The 26,925-nt window shown below is 44.5% G+C and overlaps 1 protein-coding gene across 1 annotated transcript; it reads left to right on the top strand.

Annotated features, from left to right (window-relative positions):
• The first annotated feature begins 263 nt into the window (after positions 1–263).
• Positions 264–26,925, top strand: LOC126336853 (uncharacterized). The gene is made up of 3 exons (XM_050000945.1): positions 264–514; positions 11,216–11,351; positions 26,626–26,925. The coding sequence occupies exons 1-3, from the start codon at positions 365–367 to the stop codon at positions 26,823–26,825; spliced, it is 486 nt and encodes a 161-aa protein (XP_049856902.1). The 5' UTR covers positions 264–364; the 3' UTR covers positions 26,826–26,925.

The following is a 26,925-nucleotide window of genomic DNA, read 5'->3' as shown; positions in this document are numbered from 1 at the left end:
CAACATTACCTTCCTTCAATTGGGCCAACTGGCGGTGAATCGAGGAAGTACAGTACATACTGACGAAACTAAAATGAGCTCTAACATGGAAATTAAGCGTTTCCGGACACATGTCCACATAACATCTTTTCTTTATTTGTGCGTGAGGAATGTTTCCTGAAAGTTTGGCGGTACCTTTTTGTAACACCCTGTATATTGCGGGGGCGCGGCCGAGAGGTGAAGATGAGATCGTCGACCCCCGTGGGAGCGCAGCACGAGGCAGCGCGCTTCGCGGAAGGACGGCCGGTCGGTTCGCCGGGCCGGGCGCCGGCTGCGACTGCAGGTCGATATATAAAGGGCCGCGCCGACCGGCGCCGCATCCGCCATGGCGCCGCAGCCGCGCTCTCTCTGCTCGCGACTGCTCCTCCTGCTTCTGCTGCCGCTGCTGGCCGCTGCCGACCCTGTACCAGCCGACACCTTCGTCACTGAGGGATGCGTGCCCTACAAGCCGACGGGCACGCCCGCAGACAGCGCGGTAAGTCGCAGCTGAGCTCGCGGCGCCTGTCGACACGCCCTCCTCTCGCACCGTTGGCTGGCACAGTTGCTTAAGTCCCTCTACCCTCGTGTCTGCGCTCACGCATTTGTCTGAAGTGGGCACGCGCCGTCTGCATTGTGTGTGTGTGTGTGTGTGTGTGTGTGTGTGTGTGTGTGTGTGTGTGTCGTTCTTAAAGAGGGCAGGCAGGGGGCGGAAGAGTCGGTCTTGTGGGGGCTTGGGGGGGGGGGGGGGGGGGGGGAGGGGAAGATAGTAGTGGAGCAAGCGGGATATTAACTGAAGTGTTCGATGCCATTTAGCCGACTCACCAACGTAGCTGCCATCTTTGAACCTAACCTAGGCCTCAGGCTACGATACAAATCAGTCTATCACTTCATCTAACCTTATGTGATTTATTCGTTGACATAGTTAACTCACAACCAAACTGTCACCTTCCGCCCTAACATACACCTCGGGTACAGATCAGCCTATCACCACAATACACATTCTAGAAATTGAAACAGAAACTTCGACAATGCTGCGTTCCTTTTTGGTTTGCACAAACATATTTGGCGTCACGTAACCCACCATCGATATTTTATGGGATGACATCCAGTATCGGTAGGTTCAGTTGTCTCTTAAGCGTGTACATGGTATAGGAGAAGGGCACAGAGGGACACTTGACGAAAGAAGTATTGAAAATTCATGGCACATTAAAACTTTCTGCCGTACTGAGACTCGAACCGGAACCTCGCCTTGAAAGCAATTCGTTTACGGACTGAGATGTCCACTCACGCCTCACCACTCACCTTCACACCCCTACTTCCGCACCTCTCTCCTAGTGAAATTTTAAGAGCTGTGTCCGAAGCTCAACAGAGGCAGTCTTATTATGGCATTGCCTTGTCCAATACTGTGGTGGAAATTTTTCAGGTGTAAAGAGTCTCAGTCCAGAAACAGTTCTAATTTACCAGAAAGTTTCAAAGCACTGCCTGCTCCGCTGCAAGGTGAAAGAAACATTCTGGAAGTAAATGTTGTTGTTGGGTCGAAACGGGAAATAAAACTGAGGGTAAAAATTTTATACTGTCTGTAATTTTAAAACACTGTTGCTATGTGTTTACCTCCCCCTTCCCCCTTTCCAAAGAATCATACAGTTCCTCCCTAATTCTGACATTCTGTAAATATTTTATGTTCATATTCATAAATGTGTGAAAGGGAATGAAAAGGTAAAGAATAGAGAAATAATTAACATACGAGACACACTTTCCTTATTTCAGAATTAAAAAGCATTTGGTGCATATTAGTGTACATTTTGCTTCATTTGGGATGTTTATACCTTTATGTTCATGTATGTAATTATGTCATGGGATGTGCATCTGATTCTGTGTGTGACAATACCTTGCTTCTTTAAGTAAGGGCGTCGTATGCGAGAATATGAAATCGAATTTCTTCAGTGATACTCTACATTTGTTTGTGTTCCTCTGAGTACAATAAGAGGAGGGGGGGAGGGTCTTTGTCTATGTGTGTCTGCGGGTGTGTGTGGGTGTGTGTGTGTGGGCGCGCGCAGCTTTGTGTGGGGTGGGTGTGGGGGAGGGGAAGGTGGCCAGGGCGGGGTAGGCGTCAGCGGAAGTAAAGAAAAATAAACATTGAGATGAGTATAAAAGGATCATTGCGGACAAAACCTGTCACCTGCTCTTAACTTTCTTTCTAACACTTTAAGTTACATGCATGCAGAGGTCAAGTGCCGCTATATGTGCTAACGTTGTTTTTATATACCGGATGATTTATCTACACTGTTAACCTAAATTTTTCCCAACCGTTGAAGATAACGCACTAAGGAATACGGTTAGTTATGGAACGCGTGTAAAATTTTATCCTCCGAGATACTGAGGCAGATATATTAACTCAGTTCAGTTTTTTAGTATCGAATAGTGTCTTTTTAAGGGCTTGAGAGGTCCACGGATATGAAAAATAAAGTGACATGAAGGGTTTCCTCAAGGAGAGGCGGGAAAATGTGCTAAATATGATGACAAGATTGTCAGAATCGCGAGGGTCCCGCTGCACTACACAATGTTTACTTGGAAAAGTATCTGAAACCACGCAGTACATCACAGTCTTGTTCCTCACATTTAATATGTAATTCATTTTCCATCTCCTCCACCCCTCCCCCCCCCCCCAATCGCCTACTATCTTTGGTTTTTACTGCAATCGAAAGCCTTGAAAAAAGAAGAGAAGGGTAATATGATGCTTGTAATAGGTTGGACAGCAACTCTACGTAACAGCTGCTCTTCAGACTATAACAAGTATCATATTACTCTCCTCATCGTTTTCAAAGTTCTCAATTAGAACAAAAACCAAAGATAGTTGAGACAATATCTTGGTTATTGCCACTGACTACAAAGCACCTTTTGCCGAAAACATCAATTCAGTAACAGTAACAGTAGATTCCACTTAACTCTCAAGGAGAATTTATCAAAAATTCGACCGGGTATACTTTAGTTAAAACCTACATTCATTTCTCATTATGCGGAAACAGTTTAGCTAAAATTAGTCAGCTGACAGGTCACGGGGAATCAAGAGAAAGGAAATCATCAGTAAAGCGTAATTCTCTGTGTTTTCGGCGGACATTAAATGATAGTTTACATCCTGCAGCAGTGTTTGACTTTTTGTCTAATTGATTACTAAAGTATTAGTTTAATTTAAATGTACGGACACAAAATGGCGGAATAGTATAAATAAAGAAAAGCACCTATTTCAAACAAAATAAATTTTGTGCGCTTAATTTTTAATAAATATCTGGTGAACTCAGTTTTTGTTTTGCTCCTTAAGGATTATTTTCTGTTCTACGAGTTATATCGCTAGTATAAAATACAGATGAATCAACTAATGACTATGGACTTTGTTAAAGAATCGTACTGCCACTACTCCGAAGCAACAGAGAACTCGAAGATATACGAGTTATTGTTTGTAAGTGTGCTTTCAAGATGGTAAGGAGGGGCACATTTCAACATTTTTCTCCTCCTGAAACTAACATGGACGCTTAATGACATACTGTTGATAATATACGATCACCTAAACTTTTACTAGAAACGAAATTAAAAACTTAAGTAACTATTGTCCAAAAGTACTGAGCTTTAAATGCGTGCCCTTTTCTGTTACTATAGCTTCTTGGCTCACAATGTCGTTACGGATGCATTTTTAAAATTACGTTGTAAAGTATGTTACCTACAGTTTAAAAAATATTCACCGACATAGTTTTTCCTATAATCGTGGCGTTAGTTGAGGACGTCTTTGCGGAATATTTATAAGCAAGGCAACCATGCTTAATGCTAACCTGACCATTAAAAAAAAAACATGACTTTTTTGTTTGTTTGTTTGGTCGCCTTAGATCAGTGTAATAACAAAGGCCTGTTTCAGCTCAGTATCTGCGTCTCAGCAATGAGGCTTTCCTGTCGGCCAATCATTTGCATTCCACACGTTACTCCACTCACGCCATCATTTCTGCACCCTGATGTCATTTCCTTAAAGTCGAAGCGCAACAAAGGAACGAAGTGCGCTCAGGCACATTTCCAGGATGCCGAAATCTTCGCACAGAAAGAGCTCTTTCAGAATGAAAGACGCATAGAGGAATGCTGATTCTTTCCCCATGTCGTTTCAGCTTACTCTTGCGTGTACATTACTCTGAGACTTGGGCTTATGCTTCTACATGATCATTCGGCAGGTATAAGTAAGTCAATCCTCAGGTTCCAGTGACATCGATAGCGCCGTGATGCTAGGCTAGCGCATGCCGCCGGCATCTGTCTCGTTTATTGATCCCACCTGTCTGCTTCCAGTAACAACGCACGTGCCTCACCGACCTCCCCTGCTGGGTCATACCAAACGTGTTTTACGCTTCGCGCAATATACTCGTTATCATTCGTTGTGTTAACACTGCACGTCCTGTCAATAACGGATTCGCTACAGACGTGATGGCGGACAACAAGTTCTGGCACTGATTTATGCTCTCCTATTCATTATAAAAAGCACGGCAAAAGCTAATTACTCAACCACATATAAGGAACAAACTGAGGGAATCAAAGCGAAAGGAGGAACGCTGAACTCGGTTTTCCAATGTTCCTTTACAAATAAAAATCCAGGTGTATTACCCAAATTTAATCCTCGCAGCACTGCAAAGATGAATGATACAGATATTCATGAAAGGTAATCGTAGTTGCGAATACGAACAACCATCAGCTGTATAACGGAAGGACGACAATGCAAATCTGTGCCGGACCGGGGCTCGAACCCGGATTCCCGCTTTACGCGAACGGTTGCCTTAACTGCTTTGGTGTCCGTGCACGACTCACGGGTAGTTTTAAACTTCCGGGACGTGTCACAACCTGTCGTCTTACGCACGTTATGTAATTCCCGTACAGGTGAGAACATTTCAATAGAAAATTGCTGCCCGGTATCGGCAAGAACTGCGACAATCGTGTGAGTGGTGTTGACAACGGGCTGAAATCGCTAAAACCGAACAAAACTTCATGACTCATGGAATCCTCTGTCAGATTAGATTCTATATTGACTTTCCGGATGAGTTGGCACCTCTTTTAGCCATAATCTACTGTAGATCAAATGGTTCAAAAGGCTCTGAGCACTATGGGATTTAACTGCTGTGGTCATCAGTCCCCTAGAACAGGATTCGAACCTGCGACCGGAGCGGTCGCGCGGCTGCAGACTGTAGCGCCTAGAACCGCTCGGCCACTCTGGGCGCCTACTGTAGATCGCTCGAACAAAAACTGTGCCCAATGACTGGAAGAAAGCACATCTCACACCCTTCTATAAGACAGGTAGCAGAAGTGATCCACAAAATTACCGTCGTATCCCATTGACGTACGTTTCTTGTATAATCTTCGAACACATTCTGAGCTCAAATACACTGAAGAGCCAAAGAAACTCGTACACCTGCCTAATATCGTATAGGGTCCACGCGAACACGCATAAGTGCGCAACACGACCTGGTATGGATTCCTCTAATGTCTGAAGTAGTGCTGGAGGGAATTGACACCGTGAATCCCGCAGGTCTGTCCATAAATTCGTAAGAGTACGAGGAGGCGGTGATTTCTTCTGAACAGCACGTCGCAAAGCATCCCAGATATGATCAATAATGTTCATGTCTGGGGAGTTTGGTGGGCAGAGGAGGTGTTTAAACTCAGAAGAGTCACCCTGGAGCCACTCTGTAGCAATTCTGGACTTGTGGGGTGTCGCATTGTCCTGCCGAAGCTACCCAAGTCCGTCGGACTGCACAATGGACATGAATGGCTGCAGGTGATCAGACAGGATGCTTACGTACGTGTCACCTGTCAGAGTCGTATCTAGACGTATCAGCTGCCCCATATCACTTCAACTGCACACGCCCTACACCAGTACAGAGCCTCCACCAGCTTGAACCCTGCTGACATAAGGGGCCAGGGATTCATGAGGTTGTCTCCATACCCGTACACGTCCATCCGCTCATTACAATTTGAAACAGTTATCAAGTCTCTGTACAAACCGCTTGTGCGTTGCGTCTTATAATATTGCTCATGTGTTAAGACCATATCAAACCAGACTACAGGGGATAATGAAAGTATACAAAGAAGCGCAGCGTGAATGTTCACAGGCATGAGTGACTCACAGGCGAGCGTTACGTAAATATTGCAAAACCTGAATTGGTAAACTGTTGAAGATAGAAGCCAACAATCGCGTGACCGAGTGAGGTGGCGCATTGGTAACGACACTGGATTCACATTCTCGAGGACGATGGTTCAAATCCGTTTCCGGACATCCTGATTTACGTTTTCCGTAATTTCCCTAAATCACTTCAGGCAAATGCAGGGATGGGTCTTTTGAAAGGACATAGCCGACTTCCTTCCCCATCCTTCCCTAGTCCGGTGGGACTGATGACCTCACTGTTTGGTCCTCTCCCCGCACCCCTCGCCCCCCCCCCCCCCCCTCCCAACCAACCAACTAATAGTCACGTGAAAACTCGCATACAAATTTTCAACATCCAGTATTAAGTGAAGAATCCAGAGATGAATATCCCGCTACTTTTCGATGCCGTAGGGATCGTAACATAAGATTTAGACTAACTATAGGACGCACAGACGCATTAAAGCGGTAATTCTTTCCGTGATCCACAAAGGATGGAACAGGAAGAAATCCTAACAGGCGATACCATACATAGTACCCACTACCATACACTTCACAGTGGTTTGCAGAGCATGTATGTAGATATAACTGAAGATTTATTTTGTTTACATACGGAGCGTGGTAACTATAATTCCATAAGCCTCCGTGCCCGCTAAAGAAAGAACGATTAGGATTTAACGACCCCCGACACGTAGATCATTACCGACGGAGCACAAGCTCGTACTGGAGAAGAATGAGAGAAATCGGCCCTTAAACTATAGACAATACTTGGCAAATTTATGTGCTAGTTCGTTCAGCCCTTCCAAACAAAACGGTCGCTACCACAGACATTGGCTGAAATACACTACTGGCCATTAAAATTGCTACACCAAGAAGAAATGCAGATGATAAACAGGTATTCATTGGACAAATATATTATACTACAACTGACATGTGATTACATTTCACGCAATTTGGGTGCATAGATCCTGAGAACTCAGTACCCAGAACAACCACCTCTGGTCGTAATAACGGCCTTGATACGCCTGGGCATTGAGTCACACTGAGCTTGGATGGCGTGTACAGGTACAGCTCCCCATGCAGCTTCAACACGATACCACAGTTCATCAAGAGTAGTCACTGGCGTATTTTAAGGAGCCAGCTGCTCGGCCACCATTGACCAGACGTTTTCAATTGGCGAGGGATCTGAAGAACGTGCTGGCCAGGGCAGCAGTCGAACATTTTCTGTATCCAGAAAGGCCCTTACAGGGCCTGCAACACGCGGTCGTGCATTGTCCTGCTGAAACGTAGGGTTTCGCAGGGATCGAATGAAGGGTAGAGCCACGGGCCGTAACACATTTGAAATGTAACGTCCGCTGTTCAAAGTGCCGTCAATGAAAAACAAGAGGTGACCGAGACGTGTAACCAATGGCAACCCATACCATTACGCGCCAGTATGGCGATGACGAATACACGATTCCAATGTGCGTTCACCTCGATGTCGCCAGACACGAATGCGACCATCATGATGCTGTAAACAGAACCTGGATTCATCCGAAAAAATGACGTTTTGCCATTCGTGCGCTCAGGTTCGTCGTTGAGTACACCATCGCAGGCACTCCTGCGTGGTGCAGCGTCAAGGGTAACCGCAGCCATGGTCTCCGAGCTGATAGCCCAAGCTGCTGCAAACGTCGTCGAGCTGTTCGTGCAGATCGTTGTTGTCCTGCAAACGTCCCCATTTGTTGACTCAGGGATCGAGACGTGGCTGCACGATCCGTTACAGCCATGCGGATAAGATGCCTGTCATCTCGACCGCTAGTGATACGAGGCCGTTGGGATCCAGCACGGCGTTCCGTATTACCCTCCTGAACCCATCGATTCCATATTCTGCTAAAGTCATTGGATCTCGATCAACGTGAGCGGCAATTTCACTATACGATAAACCGCAATCGCGATAGGCTACAATCCGACCTTTATCGAAGTCGGAAACGTGATGGTACCCATTTCTCCTCCTTACACGAGGCATCACAACCGTTTCATCAGGCAACACCGGTCAACTGCTGGTTGTACATGAGAAATCGGTTGGAAACTTTCCTCATGTCAGCACGTTGTAGATGTTGCCACCGGCGCCAACCTTGTGTGAATGCTCTGAAAAGCTAATCATTTCCATATCACAGCATATTCTTCCTGTCGGTTAAATTTCGCGTCTGTAGCTCGTCATCTTCGTGGTGTAGTAATTTTAATGGACAGTAGTGTAAATATTAACAGTGACACGAACACACTGACTGCTCCACGAGCTACACACTTTGCATACATCATGTTTTAATCAACATCTCTACGCAGCTCAGGCACGTTCTGTTATAGGTCTGGCTCATGACGCCAGGTCTCCACCGCCAAACGAGTTACACATAGGCGACAGAATTCGTGGGATGCCGACATGCACATATACAGATGGTGGTAGTATCGCGTACAAGGACAGTGCATTGGCGGAGCAGTCATTTGTACTCAGGTCATTCATGTGAAAAGTTTTCCGAAGTGATTATGACCAAACGACCGGAATTACCAGACTCTGAACGCGGAATGGCAGTTGGAGCTAGAGACGTGGGACCTCTCATTTCTGAAATCGTTAGGGTATTCAATATTCCGAAATCTACAATGTCAAGACTGAGCCCAGATCACCAAACGTCAGGCATTACGTCTCACCACGTACACTGCTTGGGCCGACGGCCTACACTTAATGACTGAGAGCAGCGCCGTTTGCATAGAGTTATCAGCGTTAACAGGCAAGCAACACTAGGTGAAATAACCTCATAAACCAATGTGGTATGTACGAGGAACGTATCCGCCATGACAGTGCGGTGAAATGTGGCGTTAATTGGCTATGGCAGCAGACGATCGACGTGCGTTCGCTAACAGCACGACTTCACCTGCAGTGCATTTCCTGGGCTCGTGACCATATCGGTTGGTCCCTAGATGGCTGGAAAACCTTGGCCTGGTCAGATGAGTCCCGATTTCAGTTGGTAAGAGCTGATGGTAGGGTTCGAGTGTGGTGCAGACTCCGCGACGCCATGAACCCAACTTGTCAACAAGGCATTTTGCAAGCTGGTGGCGGCTTCATAATGGTGTAGGTTGTACTTAAGTGGAATGCACTTGGTCCTCTGGTCCAGCTGAAGCAATCATTGACTGGAAATGGATATGTTCAGACTTCATGTCCCAAACAACAGTGGAATTTTTACGGATGACAATGCGCCATGTTGAAATATTACCGTCAAACCTCCTTGCCTAGGGACCCCAGATGGAAGTTGGTGTCCTCAAGTCCTGAATGAAAATTACGCAACGGATAACTGGGGAGGGGAGCTTGAGAGCTCTACCTAGAGAGCGTGCCCTTTCTGTATGATACTAGACAAGGGGCTGGAGAGCTCACACGCTGATGTGTGGATCCCTGCACTCTATAGCTTTTATTTTAAATAACTTGACTTCTTTGTGCTTTTTAAGGTATGTTAAAGATTGATGACAATTGATTACCTGTTTATTTTAAACACTATCACTCGACTTTACAGCGATTGCAGCAATTGTTCCAGTTTACAAATATTACAATTTTACAACTTACAGCTCAGGTACATTATATACTAATCTGAGGGCAAGACGAAATTGCTTTGCCCAAATGTATACCACCAAAGTCTCACAATATTTTACATAGGACATCCACTATGTGAGGAGGGTAACGGGCAAACTGGGGAGCAGATACATTAACACAGGGGGTCAAATTTCCGAAGTTAAACGAGCACATTCATTTCCTTACACAATCCGAAGCTGGAAATAAAAGAATTAGTACAAATATTCAAATACCTCTCTTCCATGTGTGAACATTGAGACAGAAGCACTGAGGGCAAGTCTGCTCACTTACCCGTCTTCTGTAACACTCCACCAATATGGCGGGCACCCGGAGGTCTTCCTGGGCCCAGGTGGAGAGGATGGTCGAACCATTTGGCCGTAACCAGCCTCTCCACCCCAAATCTTGTGATACTGGAACGTCTTTGACTTTTATCTGCCTGTGATGTCTCTCTGATCCCCTACCCAGAAGTGAGGTTGGCACTACTATACTACAGAACTACTTCCCAACTAAGATTTGGCCACGCTTTACGGAAAGGTGTGAGGAGGATTAGGAAAGTTCATGTGCAGATTCACATTCACGTACAAGAAATGCATAATACACGTCACATATAAGTACGTATTATGAAGCCTGACACATTTCTTTCCACCCGTCCACATGGGTTCTGTTGCACCCGCGGCCGGCCGCGTCGTGCAATAAAATTGGCGGCAGAGCCGCCTCTGTTTGTATTTCTCGGTGCGAGCGAGCAGCGAAACCTGCTGCTTGTAGAGCGGGAACTACTGTACCGTTTCAACGTCACCTGACCACAGTTGTCTGCGATTGGTTTGAAGACATTCTGGGCAATTTCAGTTAATGATGTTGCGGCCCACATTAACCAACATGAATCCCATCGAACATTTGTGAGACATAATGGAGAGGTCATTTCATGCCGATAATACTGCACTGATATCCCTTTTGTAATTATGGACAGCTATAGAGGTAGCACGGCTCAATATTTCTGCATGGGACTTCCAACGACTTGTTGAGTCCGTGCCACGTCGAATTGCTGCACTATGCCGCACAAAATAAGGTCCAACGCGATTTTAGGAGGTACCCCATGACTTTTCTCACAGTGTATATCACAATGACGACATGACCTCTTGCTCGATTGCTTTGGGTTGAACGACAATGTAGTAGTTGTGGTATTCCGGTCCGATGACTGATTTGATGCAGCTCACCACGCTAGTCTAGCCTGTGTACTCTTTTCTTGTGTTCATATCAATTTTGGTATATTAGATAACAGTCACGTTTTACTGAAATTAGTGAGCCAAACTGTATATCATGCAATTGTGATGTCTTGCAGGGACATCATTTCAGTTTCTCTACCAGTGTGTAACAGCTTTCAGTAAAACCGACCCCCCTCGATTAGCCGTAAATCCTCTGTAACTGTGTCTGTTGCCCCGCAGGCTGAAGGCCGTTGGCTGGTGCTGATGGGCTTTTCGGCGTCCAACACAGTGCGCGCCTATTGCCAGAAGGTGACCGCCAAGGCAGGGTCGCGCCCGGGGCTGCTGCGTCTCTACTGGGAGCTCAGCAAGACAGAGGGTGAGTAAGCCCTCCTGCCGCAGCACGTCGCACGACACGAGTGCGTCACTTCTGTTTCAGATCCAACGTGCAGCTCACGGTTGTCACTTACAATTACTCCTAGCAATATCAGCGTATTTTCTGTAATGCGCTTTACGAAAGGGGTGTGGGTGGCGGAAGCGGGGATGGTGGTGGTAGGGAGGACGTAACGTTAGCGACAGCCCCGGACGGTGCACAAGTCCCGCCCAATCGCCCCCCTCCACACCAATCCACATCCTAAGCTCCCCCCATGGTCTGCCGCATGTTCCAACATCAAAGTTGTTCGTATCACAGATATGCCAGTCATAACAAGGGAGAAAATCAGTAGTTAGTACGAAATACAGCTTTTCCGGTACCATTGTGAAAAGAATTAGAAATATCCCATGTAGGCTTTCACGGCCGGCGTCTTCATCAGTAAACACTTTCGGGCTAAATTGCCGTTGTCGATCTGTAGAACTTCTTCTCCCTGACGTTTCATTCTCAACTACGGAGAACATCTTCCGAGGTGAGTCGACGACTGGCTGCTAGGAGCTGGGGCCGCCGCTTATATGGAGATCGTAGAGGGCGCCACCGCACGTCACGTGGCGTCGATATGTAGCTATCTTTGGCTATCATCTGTTCTCTCGATTGCAGGCAATCGATTGTCACGTGATTTTTGCAACGTCGACCGCCATATTTTGTCCAATTTTAATTTACATAGGAACTACAAAAAGAAGCATCAACACACGTTTGACGGAGCACAAAAGAAACTGTCGCTTGGGACATATCGACAAATCGGCAGTAGCGGAACATCTTTTTAAGGATGGAGATCACGAAATAAAATTTGGTGAGACAAGCGTGCTAGCGAGGGCGTCGCATTATTACACATGTATGTATAAAGAGGCAATTGAAATCCACAAACATCAATACAATTTTAATCGTAAAGAAGAAGGATTAAAATTGGACAAAATATGGCGGTCGACGTTACATGAATCACGTGACAATCGACTGTCTGCAATCGAGAGAACAGACGATAGCCAGAGATAGCTACACATCGACGCCACGTGACTTGCGGTGGCGCCCTCTACGATCTCCATATAAGCGGCGGCCCCAGCTCCTAGCAGCCAGTCGTCGACGCACCTCGGAAGATGTTCTCCGTAGTTGAGAACGAAACGTCAGGGAGAAGAAGTTCTACAGATCGACCACGGCAATTTAGCCCGGAAGTGTTTAGTGATGAATTAGAAATATGTTCATAGAATATGCGAGTTGAAAAATCATCAAGAAAAAGAAAAATGGTATCCACACTGTCTTTTTTATTTCATGAGCTTTCATCTGCACTATATCAGAAAATCTGATATTTGTTAACTGCAGTGAGCGCAAATTTCCGTCACTTCGCGTAGTGTAAGAAATTCTGTTGGGAAATATTAATTGGTAGTATCGCCAAGGATGCTGTCCATTATCTCGATTGTCTAAAGTCAATGTTGTGCATAAACAAGGCAAAGTCGATGTCTTAGTTTGTTTCTGATTACCTCATTACGACTAAAGAATATAAGAGTGGGATAATGTAGAAATGCGTAATGCAAGCAGTCAGATATTTATACAGTGACATTCTTCATTAATATTTGCCTGTGTAATGGGTGAATTTTTACTTGTGAACTCTTATGACTTCTTTCTTATAGCAGACACGAGATTACTTTGAGTTCTTCTTCAGTGTTTGAGAGCTTTAGAGCTGCCTATTGTTAAACATATGTACATAATTTCGTCAGTGTCATTCCAACACATCTTATCGTACTTTAATGTCTGTTAGGTATCAGTTTTGACAGCAGTTGGCCACAACAGCCAAGATTAGGTACCTTGTGTATGATAACTTTATTGAGAATGCATTACTATGCTTCATTTTGACAGTATTACTCAAACTGCTAAGAAGTACTAACAGCACAACACTGCTAGTATGACCAACCGCGGTAAAACAAAAAACGACGAACAAAAAAACGACAGCGACGAGGACTACCAAAGATCATTTTGATGCCCTCTTGGTTAGTGTGGCGGGGGGTAGGTGTGGAAGTGGGTAAATGGGTGGGGCTTGTGCAAATGTCCGGGGCTGTTGCTAACGTTTCCTGTAGGGGGGGGGGGGGGGGGGCGTACCTTATCATTACCATAAAAAAATCGTTAATTGTATTGACTTATATAAAAACTATACTTTTTAAAGAGACACTGATTTGTAAGTAGCGGGGATGATGGGGGTGGGGGGGGGGGGCGTACCTTATGCCTACCATAAAAAAGTCGTTAATTGTGTTGACTTATATAAAAAATAAATAACTTAAATAAATTAACTGACTACATTATATTTGCAAAAGATGGGCACCAAGTACCCCCCCCCCCCTCCCCCTCCCAGCTTTAGTATTGCGAGGGTTAAACTGCAAATACGTGTAACTTGTTTCGGCAGAATGTTACCAACACCATTTGGCTCTTCTTGACTTCTATTAGTACTCTGTATCAAAACGTGCACATTATGTTGATTCAGTAGTTTAGATTACGTCAGAATAGAATAAGGTAAAGGAAACACATTTTACGCAATGTAGCACACTGAGAAAATGCTACAGGTCTAATGAAGAGAGTGCCTATACTGCGCTCTTCTGGAGCACTGCAGTGCGGTGTGGCATCCACGTCACACAGAATCAACGGAAGAAATTGAAAAGGTTCAAAGGAGGACTGCTCGCCTTGCACTGCTACTAAATAGGGGAGAGGCCGTAACGGATGTGATACGTGAATTTCGGCTGCAATCATTAAAACAAAAGAGTTTTTCGACACGGCAGGATCTTCTCATGAAATTACGGTCACCAATTTTATCTTCACAGCGTGAAAATATTTTGTCGGCGTCCACCTACATAGGAAGGAATGATCATCAAAATAAAATAAGAGAACTCAGAGCTCGCACAGGAAGACTTAAAAAAAAGCACTCCGTCTTCAGGTCACGAGTGGCCTACCGGGACCATCCGACCGCCGTGTCATCCAACAAGGAGGTTGCGGATAGGAGGGGTGTGGGGCCAGCACAGAGCTCTCCCGGTCATAATGATGGTATTCCTGACCGAGTAGCTCCTCAATTGGCATCACGAGTGCACCCCGAAAAATGGCAACAGCGCATGGTGGCTGGATGGTCACCCATCTAAGTACCGGCCACGTCCAACAGCGCTTAACTTCTGTGATCTCACAGGAACCGGTGTATCCACTGCGGCAAGGCCGTTGCCACAGGAAGACTTAAGTGTTCATTTTTCCTGCGTGCTGTCGGAGAGTAGAAGCGTAGAGAAATAGCTTGAAGGTGGTTCGTTGAACTCTCTGCCAGACCCTTAACTGTGAATTGCAGAGTAACAATGTAGATGTAGATGAATTTTTAGTCATCAGTTTTCCGACTTCTTTTTTTACGTGCGAGGGACCATATGTTAGAAAGTATGCCATTAGTACGTTGAGGCCTTCCCTTTCTACCTCTGATAAAATATAACGCTATGTACCAGCAACCTTTCTGTAGCGACACTCATCCTCTAGGCTAGCGTTTCTCAACTGCCGTGTTGCGACACACTGGTGTGTCGCGAATACATGTCAGGCGTGCCGCGAGAATTGTAATGTCTCCTAACCTTCCCCAGATAAAATATCTAGAACTTTAAAAAAATCATTTCTTGGAATAGCCCAATTTGCAAAAATCTGATCATCATTTTACGTGATTATACGCATCATACGAACCAGTTTTTACAAAAATTCACAGACTTGGGGAAGCTCTGCGTGGCGAGTAGCTGGGCTAGCAGTTCATGGATTCGGGATGCGAGGTGATTTGATTCAATCCGCCGGAAATCTTGAAAATGGTTTCTCATTTTCAGTTTAAGCAAATGCCGGTGGTTGGCTCGTCACAACCAGTTTCTTCCAAAAACTTTTCTTTCCTGATGACAGATTCCAGTTCCCTTAAATATGCATCCCTTCTACTTAAATGAAAGAAACTGTATCGAAGGCGAACCAAGCATCTCTTCGGAGACTCCCGGCATGAAAAGCCGTATGATAAATAAATAAATAATAATCAAAATTCCCCTGGTTTAGACTCATGCATTTGTCTGTCGGAACATTCTTTAATGCAGAAAATGATGTTTCTTACATTGCAAAAAGTGACAGACGTGTACTTAAATGAGGTTGGATAATTTCGGATAGTTTGTATTTTCGCTACCAAAAATTGATGTAGCTTCTGTGTTGAACAAAGATCTCTTTAGTCCAAAAGATAATCACTGTGTCCCAATAGATTAGCGTTCGTCCATTCCTGATCACTTCCTAAGCTCAAATCAAGACTGAAAGAAGAAGAGTGTACAATGACTTTGGTGGGTGAAATGAGACTGAAGCATGACTGCTTCTTAGTGGTTTGCCAAAATGTAGCACTCCTAAGTAGCAATATTACACCTACGCTTGGGAATAACTCTGAGATCACATTAATATAAAATTGTTTATTGTTCTTTATACAATGTCAGAATAAACGAAAAATATATATTTTTAAGGTCCTCTTTAACAAATCGGAACCTCCCTCCCGTTTGAAAAAGCCTTGGCTACGTCTTCGTGTCGTGGCGACGGTTTCAGCGTTCTTTTGCAATCTTAGAGGATGTAAAGCTTTAAAGAACATTGCCGAAATAGAGTTCCGAATCGTGTCTACGACACTTTATTACATAATCCTTAATGAGGTATAGTTAGGGACAGTTCCAGCACCCAGCACAGAATAAACATCGCTGTGTTATATCTGCCGACAACTGTCCCAAGTTTCTAAAGAACTTCCCCTAAACTTGCGAACATATTAGCCTCAATAATATGTTTGCATTTGACCCGTCAAGGTTTTCTGCGACTTCATTTAGTTTTAAACGGTAGAGTGATTATAGTATGTATGCATTGTAGTATGAAAAACACAATCATGTTATGCTGTAAGCGTATTCACCTATAATTCATCTACGGGTCCAAACAGACAAAAAAATACAAACTTTTGCACTCGAGGACAGGAAAAAATGGCTAAATATCAAGATTGGAAAGGCGTTTGGACCTTCTTCACTACAAGGTTCCTAGACAATATATGGAATGTGACACTGCGTGACATCCAGCCATAGAGTTATGAGTTCTGTAGTCTCGTTGCCGCGTCTGTACAATAACGTACCAAACCAGGGCGACAAAGACAATTTTGGTTGAGTCCTAGGCTGTTACGAGTTGATTCTGCCAACTAGTTTGGTGTTTTTCGAAGGTTTCCTACAGCCACAGTCATTTTAATATTATAAAAAACATACAGAGGTGTCCAAAAAAATGTATCCACAGTTTAAAAGTCCACAACTGGCAAACTAATTGACGGAGTTGTCTCATCTTTGGTAGTGTAATAGTTCGTAGTTCCGGCAATCGCCACACGAGCGTTGTATTGCGTTGTTTTGTTTTGTCAGATGACAGTCGCCAGATAGTCAGTGTTTTGTTCTTAGTTGCACCTAGTTACTCGAGAAAACATGGCTGGCACAAGGCTTACATTCGATGAAAGGAAGTCAGTTTTGAAGTGATATTTTTAATACGAAAACATTAATGAGGTTCAACGGCAATGGCGAAATGAGTACCAAACAGAGCCACCGACACATTTAAAGATTCGTCGCATGCGAGACAAATTTGAAGCCGAAGGCTGTGTTAAAGATGTACACAAACAGCGATCTGGACGGCCTGTAACAGTAACAAGTCCAGCTAACTCCCGTCGTGTGTTAACAGCAATTCACTCGCTCACCACAGAAGTCTGTGAGGCAGTGTGCCCGTGAAACTGGAGTGAATCGCTCAAGTGTTCGGCGAATTTTGAAGAGAGCAAAGTGGAAGTGCTACATCCCAAGATTGCTACACGCAATGAACGAGGACGACCCAGATCGTAGAACGGAATACTGCGAGTGGTTTACTAACATGGTGCACAACGGTGAAGAGTTTGCAGAGATGATTGCGTGGTCTGATGAGGCACAGTTCCAACTTAATGGTACAATAAATCGCCACAATTGCATCTACTTGGCTGCCGAAAATCCAACCGTCCATGTAGATAAAGCCGTGAATTTGCCAGGAGTAAATGTGTGGTGTGGGTTGTCTTATCGGGGCTTGATTGAGCCATTCTTTTTTGACGGCACAGTTACCGGTGAAGTGTACTTTCAGAAGCTTCAGACATCCATTTTACCTGCCATCCGAGGCTTGTAAGGAGACGGAAGAGTTTACTTTCAACAAGATGGTGCCCCAGCCCACTACCAAAGTCGTGTTAGGGCGTGTCTCGACGAAAATCTACCAGGAAGATGGATAGGCCGTAGAAGTGCTGTTGAGTATCCACCACGTTCCCCAGACCAAACTCCTCTGGACTTTTACCTGTGAAGAACACTAAAGGACGTCGTTTATCGTCAAAATCCACGCACATTGGATGAACTTCGAGAATCCATCGTAAATTCATGTGCAAATATCCAAGTGAACACGTTGCAGTCAGTAGTTCGTGCTGCAGTTCGTTGGCATCGTTTGTGTGTGGATGTTAATGGTGACCATTTCGAACACCTGCAGTGATATATTTATGTTGGACTTTAAGCTACACTTTCACCAAAAATGAGACAACCCCGTCGATTAGTTTGCAAGTTATGGACTTTTAAACAGTGGACAAATTTTTGGAGCCCTCTGTATTTTGGATATACCAATGTAATATGCCTACCGTTAAGATATAGCAGTGACCCACTCCAAAATACGTTGAATGGGTAATTATGAAATGATCAAGATACAATCGCCTCGTGTACTTCCTCTCAAACTTATTTCTTGGGGCACGACACGTTCTCAAGCTCAACTAACCAGTTGCATAAAAAATGGAACTTTTGGAATCTTGCCCGCACGTGGATAATTTTCTACGGACCCCCATGAGCAGAGTCCAGAAAGAATCACAAACTAGGCCTTTATATTTTTGTCTAGGGTATTCAGTCAGAGAATGATACAAACAGCTTCAGATCCCCTGTTCCGAACAAGGTTTTTGAGAACTTTACTAGGTTTTCAGACAAATTCCGAAATTGGTAAGCCGGCCGCGGTGGCCGTGCGGTTCTGGCGCTGCAGTCCGGAACTGCGGGGCTGCTACGGTCGCAGGTTCGAATCCTGCTTCGGGCATGGGTGTGTGTGATGTCCTTAGGTTAGTTAGGTTTAAGTAGTTCTAAGTTCTAGGGGACTTATGACCTAAGATGTTGAGTCCCATAGTGCTCAGAGCCATTTGAACCATTTTTTTTATTTTTTATTTTTATTTTTTTATTTTTTTTTTTTTTTTTTTTTGAAATTGGTAATCCCCTCCTAAGCACAACCAATTGCGAACGTCTCCGTCGCACTACCATTTCGTTGTAATCCGGCTGAAAACAATAGCTGTCTATAGTTTCTGTTGTTTTTTTTAGTACTATAAAGTGTTTATACACTTCCGAACCATCTTAACTAACCATTTTCCTTTATTCATGATACCACTGTAAATTCAAAAACAATTTTGGGACATTTTTTAAAAATTCAAATGACTCTGAGCACTGTGGGACTCAACTGCTGTGGTCATCAGTCCACTATAACTTAGAACTACTTAAACCTAACCAACCTAATGACATCACACACACCCATGCCCGAGGCAGGATTCGAACCTGCGACCGTAGCAGCAGCGCGGCTCCGGACTGGAGCGCATAGAACCGCACGGCCACCGCGGCCGGCGGACATTTTTTCCAATAGAAATTATAACGTATTTTGGAATTCGTTTACTGTAGCATTCTCTGGAGGGACGTCGAAAGGAAAAGTGAATGATCTGCGTCGCTTTGCAGCCATTAAAATGAGACAAGAATATCTGCACCGAAAACCAGTTCGAATATTTCTGTGAAGAATCAACACGCCACATTTTCCACGGAAACCAAGGCTTAAAAACTATTCGAAAAATTACAACGTAACGGAAGAATAAATGGAAACGTCTGCTGTAGCTGATTCTGTTGTACTGTACCGAAAGTTGTTTGGATATTAAAAAACTTGCTAGAAATTCTGTGCCTTGAAAGAAAGCGGACTACCACTGTTTATGAATGTAATATTCTGCAAGTGGGGGAAATATATTTGTGTATGACGAACAGCTTACATAAATCAACGACACGTTCTCCTCCATTACACCAGCCTCCCTCCAATCGTTTCATTAGTTTCTAGACTCTACGTGTGAAGAAATCTACTTGTTTGTAATGGAGGAAGTCATTAAGCTCAGAATGAAAAACGTCATTACCGTGGATTGTTAGATGACGAACAGAAATGTGAAAGTCTGATGTAGCAAGATCGGAAGAATGTGGAGGACGTAGAATCGATTTCTAACAAAATTCTTGGGTAGCTGCTTTCGTAATTTCTGAGGTGTAGGCCTACAGGATTGTTTTCTGTTGCTGCTGCTGCTGCTGCACTTACTGCAGCTTCTTGGCAGTTTTCCTTCGACTGCAGCTACAGGGCACTTAATCTGTTGACAATAAATGACAGCATTTACGAGATGGGATTCACACTATACGAAATTTTTATACCACCAGCCATACGCCATCTTCTGAAACGTTTTTATGAGATCTTGCTTTTGGTTCGGTATTCAGGAACATCATACCCTTTTGTAAGAGAGCATATCACCTCTTTTCTTGGCTACACATGGGCGAAATCGTTTAGCCACTTATGAAAGAGACGCTAGTGGTTGTGGACTCCAGATTTTTCTCTAAAAGTGCTCGCTACCCATAATTTTTCTTTCTTTTCACTCGTCAGCCTGAAAATATGCGAATTGCACACCTTATTAACTGCAGTAGGACTCTACATCTGCATATAGATACGTCTCTACACTTCGAGGCACAATCGTAGCAGAAGATAGCTTTGCCCCAATTTTACCTACTCCCTTCATTGCTCCATTCCCACAGGGAAGGGAGGGAGCAGAAAACTTGATTGTATATATGAAATTAAATTAGCGTATGGCATCGTTGGCCTGGAGGCCCCATTCAGGGAAGTTCGGCCGCCAACTGCAAGCCTTGTTTCAGTCGACGCCACCTTGGGCGACTTGCGCGCCGGTGATGAGGATGAAATGACGATGAGGACAACACCACACCCAGTCCCCGACCGGAGAAAATCTCCAGCCCGGTCGGGAATCGAACCCGGGCCTGCTTGCATGGGAGGCGAGCACGTTACCACTCAGCTAAACGGGCGTACATTGTATATACACTATGTGATCAAAGGTATCCGGACGCCTGGCTGAAAATGACTTACAAGTTCGTGGCGCCCTCCATCGGTAATGCTGGAATTCAATATGGTGTTCGCTCACCCTTAGCCTTGATGACAGCCTCCACTCTCTCAGGCATACATTCAATCAGGTACTGGAGGATTTCATAGGGGAACGGCATGGAGTGCTGCACTGAGGAGAGGTATAGATGTCGATCGGTGAGGCACGGCACGAAGTCGGAGTTCCAAAACGTCCTAAAGGTGTTCCATAGGATTCAGGTTAGGACTCTGTGCAGGCCAGTCCATTACAGGAATACTGTTGTCATGTAATCACTCCGCCACAGGACGTCCATTATGAACACGTGATCGATCGTGTTGAAAGACGCAATCGCCATCCCTGAATCTTTCTTCAACAGTGGGAAGCAAGAAGGTGCTTAAAACGTCAATGTAGGCCTGTGCTGTGATAGTGCCACACAAAACAACAAGGTGTGCAAGCCCCCTCCATGAAAAACACGACCACACCATAACACCACCGCCTCCGAATTATACCGTTGGCACTGCACACGCTGGCAGATGACGTTCACCGAGGATTCGCCATACCCACACCCTGCCATCGGATTGCCACATTGTGTACCGTGATTCGTCACTCCACACGACGTTTTTCCACCGTTCAGTCGACCAATGTTTACGCTTCTAACACCAAGCGAGGCGTCATTTGGCATTTACCGGCTTGATGTGTGGCTTATGAGCAGCCGCTCGACCATGAAATCAAAGTTCTCTCACCTCCCGCGTAACTGTCATAGTACTTGCAGTGGAACCTGATGTAGTTTGGAATTCCTGTGTGATGGTTTGGATAGATGCCTGCCCATTACACATTACGACCCTCTTCAACTGGTCTCTGTCAGTCAACAGACGAGGTCGGCATGTACGCTTTTGTGGCTGTACGTGTCCCTTCACGTTTCCTCTTCACTAACACATCGGAAACAGTGGACCTAGGGATGTATACGAGTGTGGAAATCTCGCATACAGAAGTATGACACAAGGGACACCCGATCACTTACCACGTTCGAAGTCCATGAGTTCCGCGGAGCGCCCCATTCTGCTCTCTCGCGATGTCTGACTACTGAGGTCGCTGATATGGAGTACCTGGCAATAGGTCGCAGCACAGTGCACCTAATATGAAAAAGTATGCTTCTGGGGGTGTCCGGATACTTTTGATCACACACTGTATGTATCCCTACACTACCCAATTTCTCATATCTTATTTTCATGATCTGTAAACAGTGTACACTATGAAGTCAGTAGAAGTTTTGCACTTTGCGGTGACATTACTACCTGTCTTTCACCGATACCCTTGCAACATCCCTGGACATATCTGATATTCTTAGACATCTCCTCTCTGGCCTGTCAGAAAAGAACAACAGGCACTGAAGCAATTATCTGGAACATTTATTTATTTAACCTGCTCTGATAGGCCGGCCGCGGTGGTCTAGCGGTTCTAGGCGCTCAGCCGGAAGCGCGCGACTGCAACAGTCGCAGGTTCGAATCCTGCCTCGGGCATGGAGGTGTGTGCTGTCCTTAGGTTAGTTAGGATTAAGTAGTTCTAAGTTCTAGGGGACTGATGACCACAGATGTTAAGTCCCATAGTGGTCAGAGCCATTTTGCTCTGATAGGACCATCAGGGCCTCTCTTACATCGTACAATAGTTTCACACTTCAGTACATTTATTATATATTAAATTTACCTAATAAATAACAATTTTAATGACAGATAGTATTAAAAATTATCTGACTGTCTCAAAAGCCACAGTGAGTAAACAATACTGACTAATAAAGTTAATACTGGTAGTACCTGTTCTACTGCAGCTGCTGCCACTAACAGTGATAGCAGTGATAGTAATAATAACAATAATAACGTCAGTAACCAAGGATGTTATAACAATAATAATAATGGTATATACATGAAGAATGTATATGTGTACAAATTGATGTTTTCTGATATAGCCTGTTCTGAGGAAAGGAAATTTAAGGAGACTGCATCGACTGAGAATACTGGGAAATGAAGCAGATCAGATCGGAAAAAGGAAAGTATCATGTTAACCGGTGGGTACAGGGACAATGATAATCCTAACTGTTGCTTTAGTAGATATGCCATTAATGGTAATTAGTGCGTACAGGGACAATGATAAACCTTACTGTTGCTTGAGTAGATATGTTATGACCTGACTTCTGAAGCTGGAGATATTATTTTGTTCTCTAGTGTAAAGATTGCAAAGGTAACATCCTTGCCGTTCAAGCTTATCTCACTCTTTAAGGACGGCCATCCTTGCATCATCCAACGTCAACCTACATCATATTAGGCATGGTGATGTGTTTTTCTTGTTTCCCTATTTGTCCTCCCCATATATATCGCTTACATAGAAGTCGATTACTAAAGTGATCAATACCTACTGGTGTCGAAGGGTTCCTAATATGCACCAAGCTTGATTACAACACTAGGTAGGTTGTAGCAGTTACGCAGAGATGAAAACTCCTACAGGGACGGACTAGCTTCGAGAGCTTTATCAAACCAGTGTCTGAACTAAAGACCACAGTAATAGGCTGATAACAGCAGCAACAAAAGATAGTAGTAAAATTAGGTCACTGGGGTTCCATGCCTCAGTCTCTAAAACAGACAACTCTTATACGATCGCTTTGAGGACCGTGTGTCTGACCGTTAATACACCTTTTCCTCAGTAACGGGTAGGCGTATCAAGTTCAAACTTATGTCGCATATTAAGGTCCAAGGTCCCTTGGCCGTACAAAAATCTGTAGCTTCTAAGTTAATGCAGTCAAAAACATACAGACATTTGTCACATATTTTGATACTGGAGAACTCACTCATCTAAACCTACAAAACTTGGCAAGGAGCAAGGTTTCGCAGTAAAGGAAAGAAAAAAATGCGAAAGTTGTTATCTTGTAATTACATAAAACGTATAAATATTTTGTCATTTTTCGTCCATCTCTTTGTTTGTGTCTGCCCGTCTCCTAAGACTCATTTTCTCTGTAGCCGGTTGCCGTATCAAATTCAAATTTATGTCACGTACTAAGGTATAAACCCTTTGGAAGTGTAAAAATTGTAAGCTTTTAAGTTAGTGCAATCAAAAGAAAAAGCCATTTATATCACATATTTTGATACTCGAAAACAACTCCCGTGCTTTCCGCTGCCCTACAATCATTAAATTTGGCAAGAAGCAAAGTTTCACAGTACAAGTAAGAAAAAAATCTGAAAATTATTAATTTATAATTACATGACACAAAAAAATATTTTTTGTCTTTTTATCCGTTTGTGTGTCAATCTGTGAACAGGGTGGCTTATAAAATTCAAATTTATGTCACTTACTAAGTCCACAGTCCTTTGGCAATGTAAAAGATTCAAGCTTCTAAATTAGTACAATCAAAATGTGCTGCCATTTATGTCATATATTTTAACACTTGCAAATTCACTCATCAAGACCTACAGGGTACTGTCCGTTGACGTTGAATTATGAAATTTGGCAAGAAGAAAGGTTTCACAATACTAGTAAAGTAAAAAAACCTGGAAATTGTTATTTTGTAATTACATCACATAAAAAATACCTTTTCGCCATTAGAACATTGCGTTCATCATTCATCAAAAACATAGTAGACGATCGTTACTGCATGGAAACATAAAATGTAAGTTGTAGTCAAGTTTTAGTAAGTAAATAAGTGTTTTATTAAATCTTCTATACCTATATACGAGGGTAATCCCAAAAGTAAGGTCTCCTATTGTTTTATAAGTACAGAACTCTGTGTGACAGCTGGTCACACTGTTATGAAGAGTGCTTCACGCGCTATGTGCAAACATGCGCACACCGCACTGAGGCGCTCAGCCTTGGCTTGACAGCTGTTGAGAGTTGAGCTCCCGTTGGATGTTACCGCCAAGTCCGAACTGCGCGCAGTTATTCGGTTTTTGAACGTAATCCATTGTAGAAATAAACAGGTCTATGTACTTACAAAAAAATAGTTGTTACTTTTCGGATTACCCTCGTATATAAACTGAAGTCCTCTGCTCGCTTCTTTCTGTATGTGCGGACTAGTCTGACGAATTAATGTAGATATTTTGATACGATTTTAGAATTCCTGTGACCAATATCTTCCCAGTGTCTATAAGAAAACACGCAAAAATCTTGGAGATTGTTATATATATATATATATATATATATATATATATATATATATATATATATATATATATATATATATATATATATAATAGTCTGCGAACCGAGACTCTCCAAGATTTTTGCCTGTTATACTCTACTGGCCATAGAAATTGCTACACCACGAAGATGACGTGCTACAGACGCGAAATTAACCGACAGGAAGAAGATGCTGTTATATGCAAATGACTACCTTTTCAGAGCATTCACACAAGGTTGGCGCCGGTTGCGACACCTACAGCGTGCTCAAATATGGTTCAAATGGCTCTGAGCATTATGGGCCTTAACTTCTGAGGTCATCAGTCCCCTAGAACTTAGATCTAATTAAAACTAACTAACCTAAGAACATCACACACATCCATGCCCGAGGCAGGATTCGAACCTTCGACCGTAGCGGTCGCGCGGTTCCAGACTGTATCGCTTACAACGTGCTGACATTAGTAAAGTTTCCATCCGATTTCTCATACACAAACAGCAGTTGACCAGCTTTGCCTGGTGAAACGTTGTTGTCATGCCTCGTGTAAGAAGGAGAAATGCGTACCACCAGGTTTCCGACTTTGATAAAGGTCGGATTGTGGCCTATCACGATTGCGGTTTATCGTATCGCGCCATTGCTGCTCGCGTTGGTCGATATCCAATGACTGTTAGCAGAATATGGAATCGGTGGGTTCAGGAGTGTAATACGGAACGCCGTGCTGCATCGCCCTACGGCCTCGTATCACTAACAGTCGAGATGACAGGCACCTTATCCGCATGGCTGTAACGGATCATCCAGCCACGTCTCGATCCCTGAGTCAACAGATGGGGACGTTCGCAAGACAACAACGATCTACACAAACAGTTCGATGACGTTAGCAGCAGTATGGACTATCAGCTCGGAGACCATGGCTGCGGTTACCCTTGAAGCTGCGTCACGCAGGAGCGCCTTCGGTGGTGTACTCAACTACGAACCTGAGTGCACGAATTGCAAAACGTCATTTTTTCGAATGAATCCAGGTTCTGTTTACAGCATCATGATGGCCGCATCCGTTTTTGGCGACATCGCGGTGAACGCACATTGGAAGCGTGTATTCGTCATCGCCATACTGGCGCATCACCCTGCGTGATGGTAGGGGGTGCCATTGGTTACACGTCTCGGTCACCTCTTGTTCGCATTGCCGGCACTTTGAACAGTGGACGTTACATTTCAGATGTGTTACGACCCGTGGCTCTACCCTTCACTCGATTCCTGCGAAAGCGCACATTTCAGCAGGATAATGCACGACCTCATGATGCAGGTCTTGTGTGGGCCTTTCTGGATACAGAAAATGTTCGACTGCTGCCCTGGCCAGCACGTTCTTCAGATCCCTCGCCAATTGAAAACGTCTGGTCAATGGTGGCCGAGCTGCTGGCTCGTCACAATACGCCAGTCACTATTCTTGATGAACTGTGGTATCGTGCTGAAGCTGCATGGGCAGCTGTACCTGTATATGCCATCCAAGCTCTGTTTGACTCAATGCCCAGGCTTATCAAGGCCGTTATTACAGCCAGAGGTGATTGTTCTGTGTACTGATTTCTCAGGATCTATGCAAACAAACTGCGTGAAAAAGTAATCACATGTCAGTTCTAGTATATTTGTCCGATGCATCTGCATTTTTTCTTGGTGTAGCACTTTTAATGGCCAGTAGTGTATGTAGTTAGGTCTGTACGTAAACCTGGGTACGCGAGTTTTACTCCCACTCGTCCGATTTTCCTGGTGTGTCCAACAGCGTACATTTACATGGTAATACGATTTTCATTTGTGAGTGCTGAAGTCTGTCGGTGAGAGTGGGGCGTGTGGTGTTGCAGACGAGGTGCCGGCGTGGCTGATCCGCGAGAAGCGAGTGCTGGCGGTTAGCATCTGCAAGCCGGACGCGCCACCGCACCTGCTGCTGCTGGGCCGCAAGCCCGAGTACCCGCTGACGGTGGCGGCGCGCCTCGGACGCTCCATCACGGGCGCGCGCTTCCGCTCCGGCTTCCTCTGCACCGCCACCGTGCGCTTCACCTGAGGCCGCCGTCGCTGCACCCCGCCCCACCCCGCACCGTCCCACTCTCCCATCGCACCGTCTAACATGTAAAACTCGCGCCAATAAAACTTTTTTTACCCGA

The sequence above is a fragment of the Schistocerca gregaria genome, chromosome 2 (genome assembly GCF_023897955.1).
Source record: "Schistocerca gregaria isolate iqSchGreg1 chromosome 2, iqSchGreg1.2, whole genome shotgun sequence".
NCBI classification, from domain to species: Eukaryota; Metazoa; Arthropoda; class Insecta; order Orthoptera; family Acrididae; genus Schistocerca; species Schistocerca gregaria.
The sequence above is the reverse complement of the archived record's forward strand: the minus strand, read 5'-3'. Positions and strand labels throughout refer to the sequence as shown.

What these genes read in the sequence shown, in the direction of transcription:
- LOC126336853 (XM_050000945.1), top strand. Translation starts at nt 365, where the DNA reads ATGGCGCCGCAGCCGCGCTCTCTCTGCTCGCGACTGCTCCTCCTGCTT. An exon ending in GCACGCCCGCAGACAGCGCG is followed by an intron (nt 515 to 11,215) that starts GTAAGTCGCAGC and finishes GTTGCCCCGCAG; the next exon opens with GCTGAAGGCCGTTGGCTGGT. An exon ending in GGAGCTCAGCAAGACAGAGG is followed by an intron (nt 11,352 to 26,625) that starts GTGAGTAAGCCC and finishes GTGGTGTTGCAG; the next exon opens with ACGAGGTGCCGGCGTGGCTG.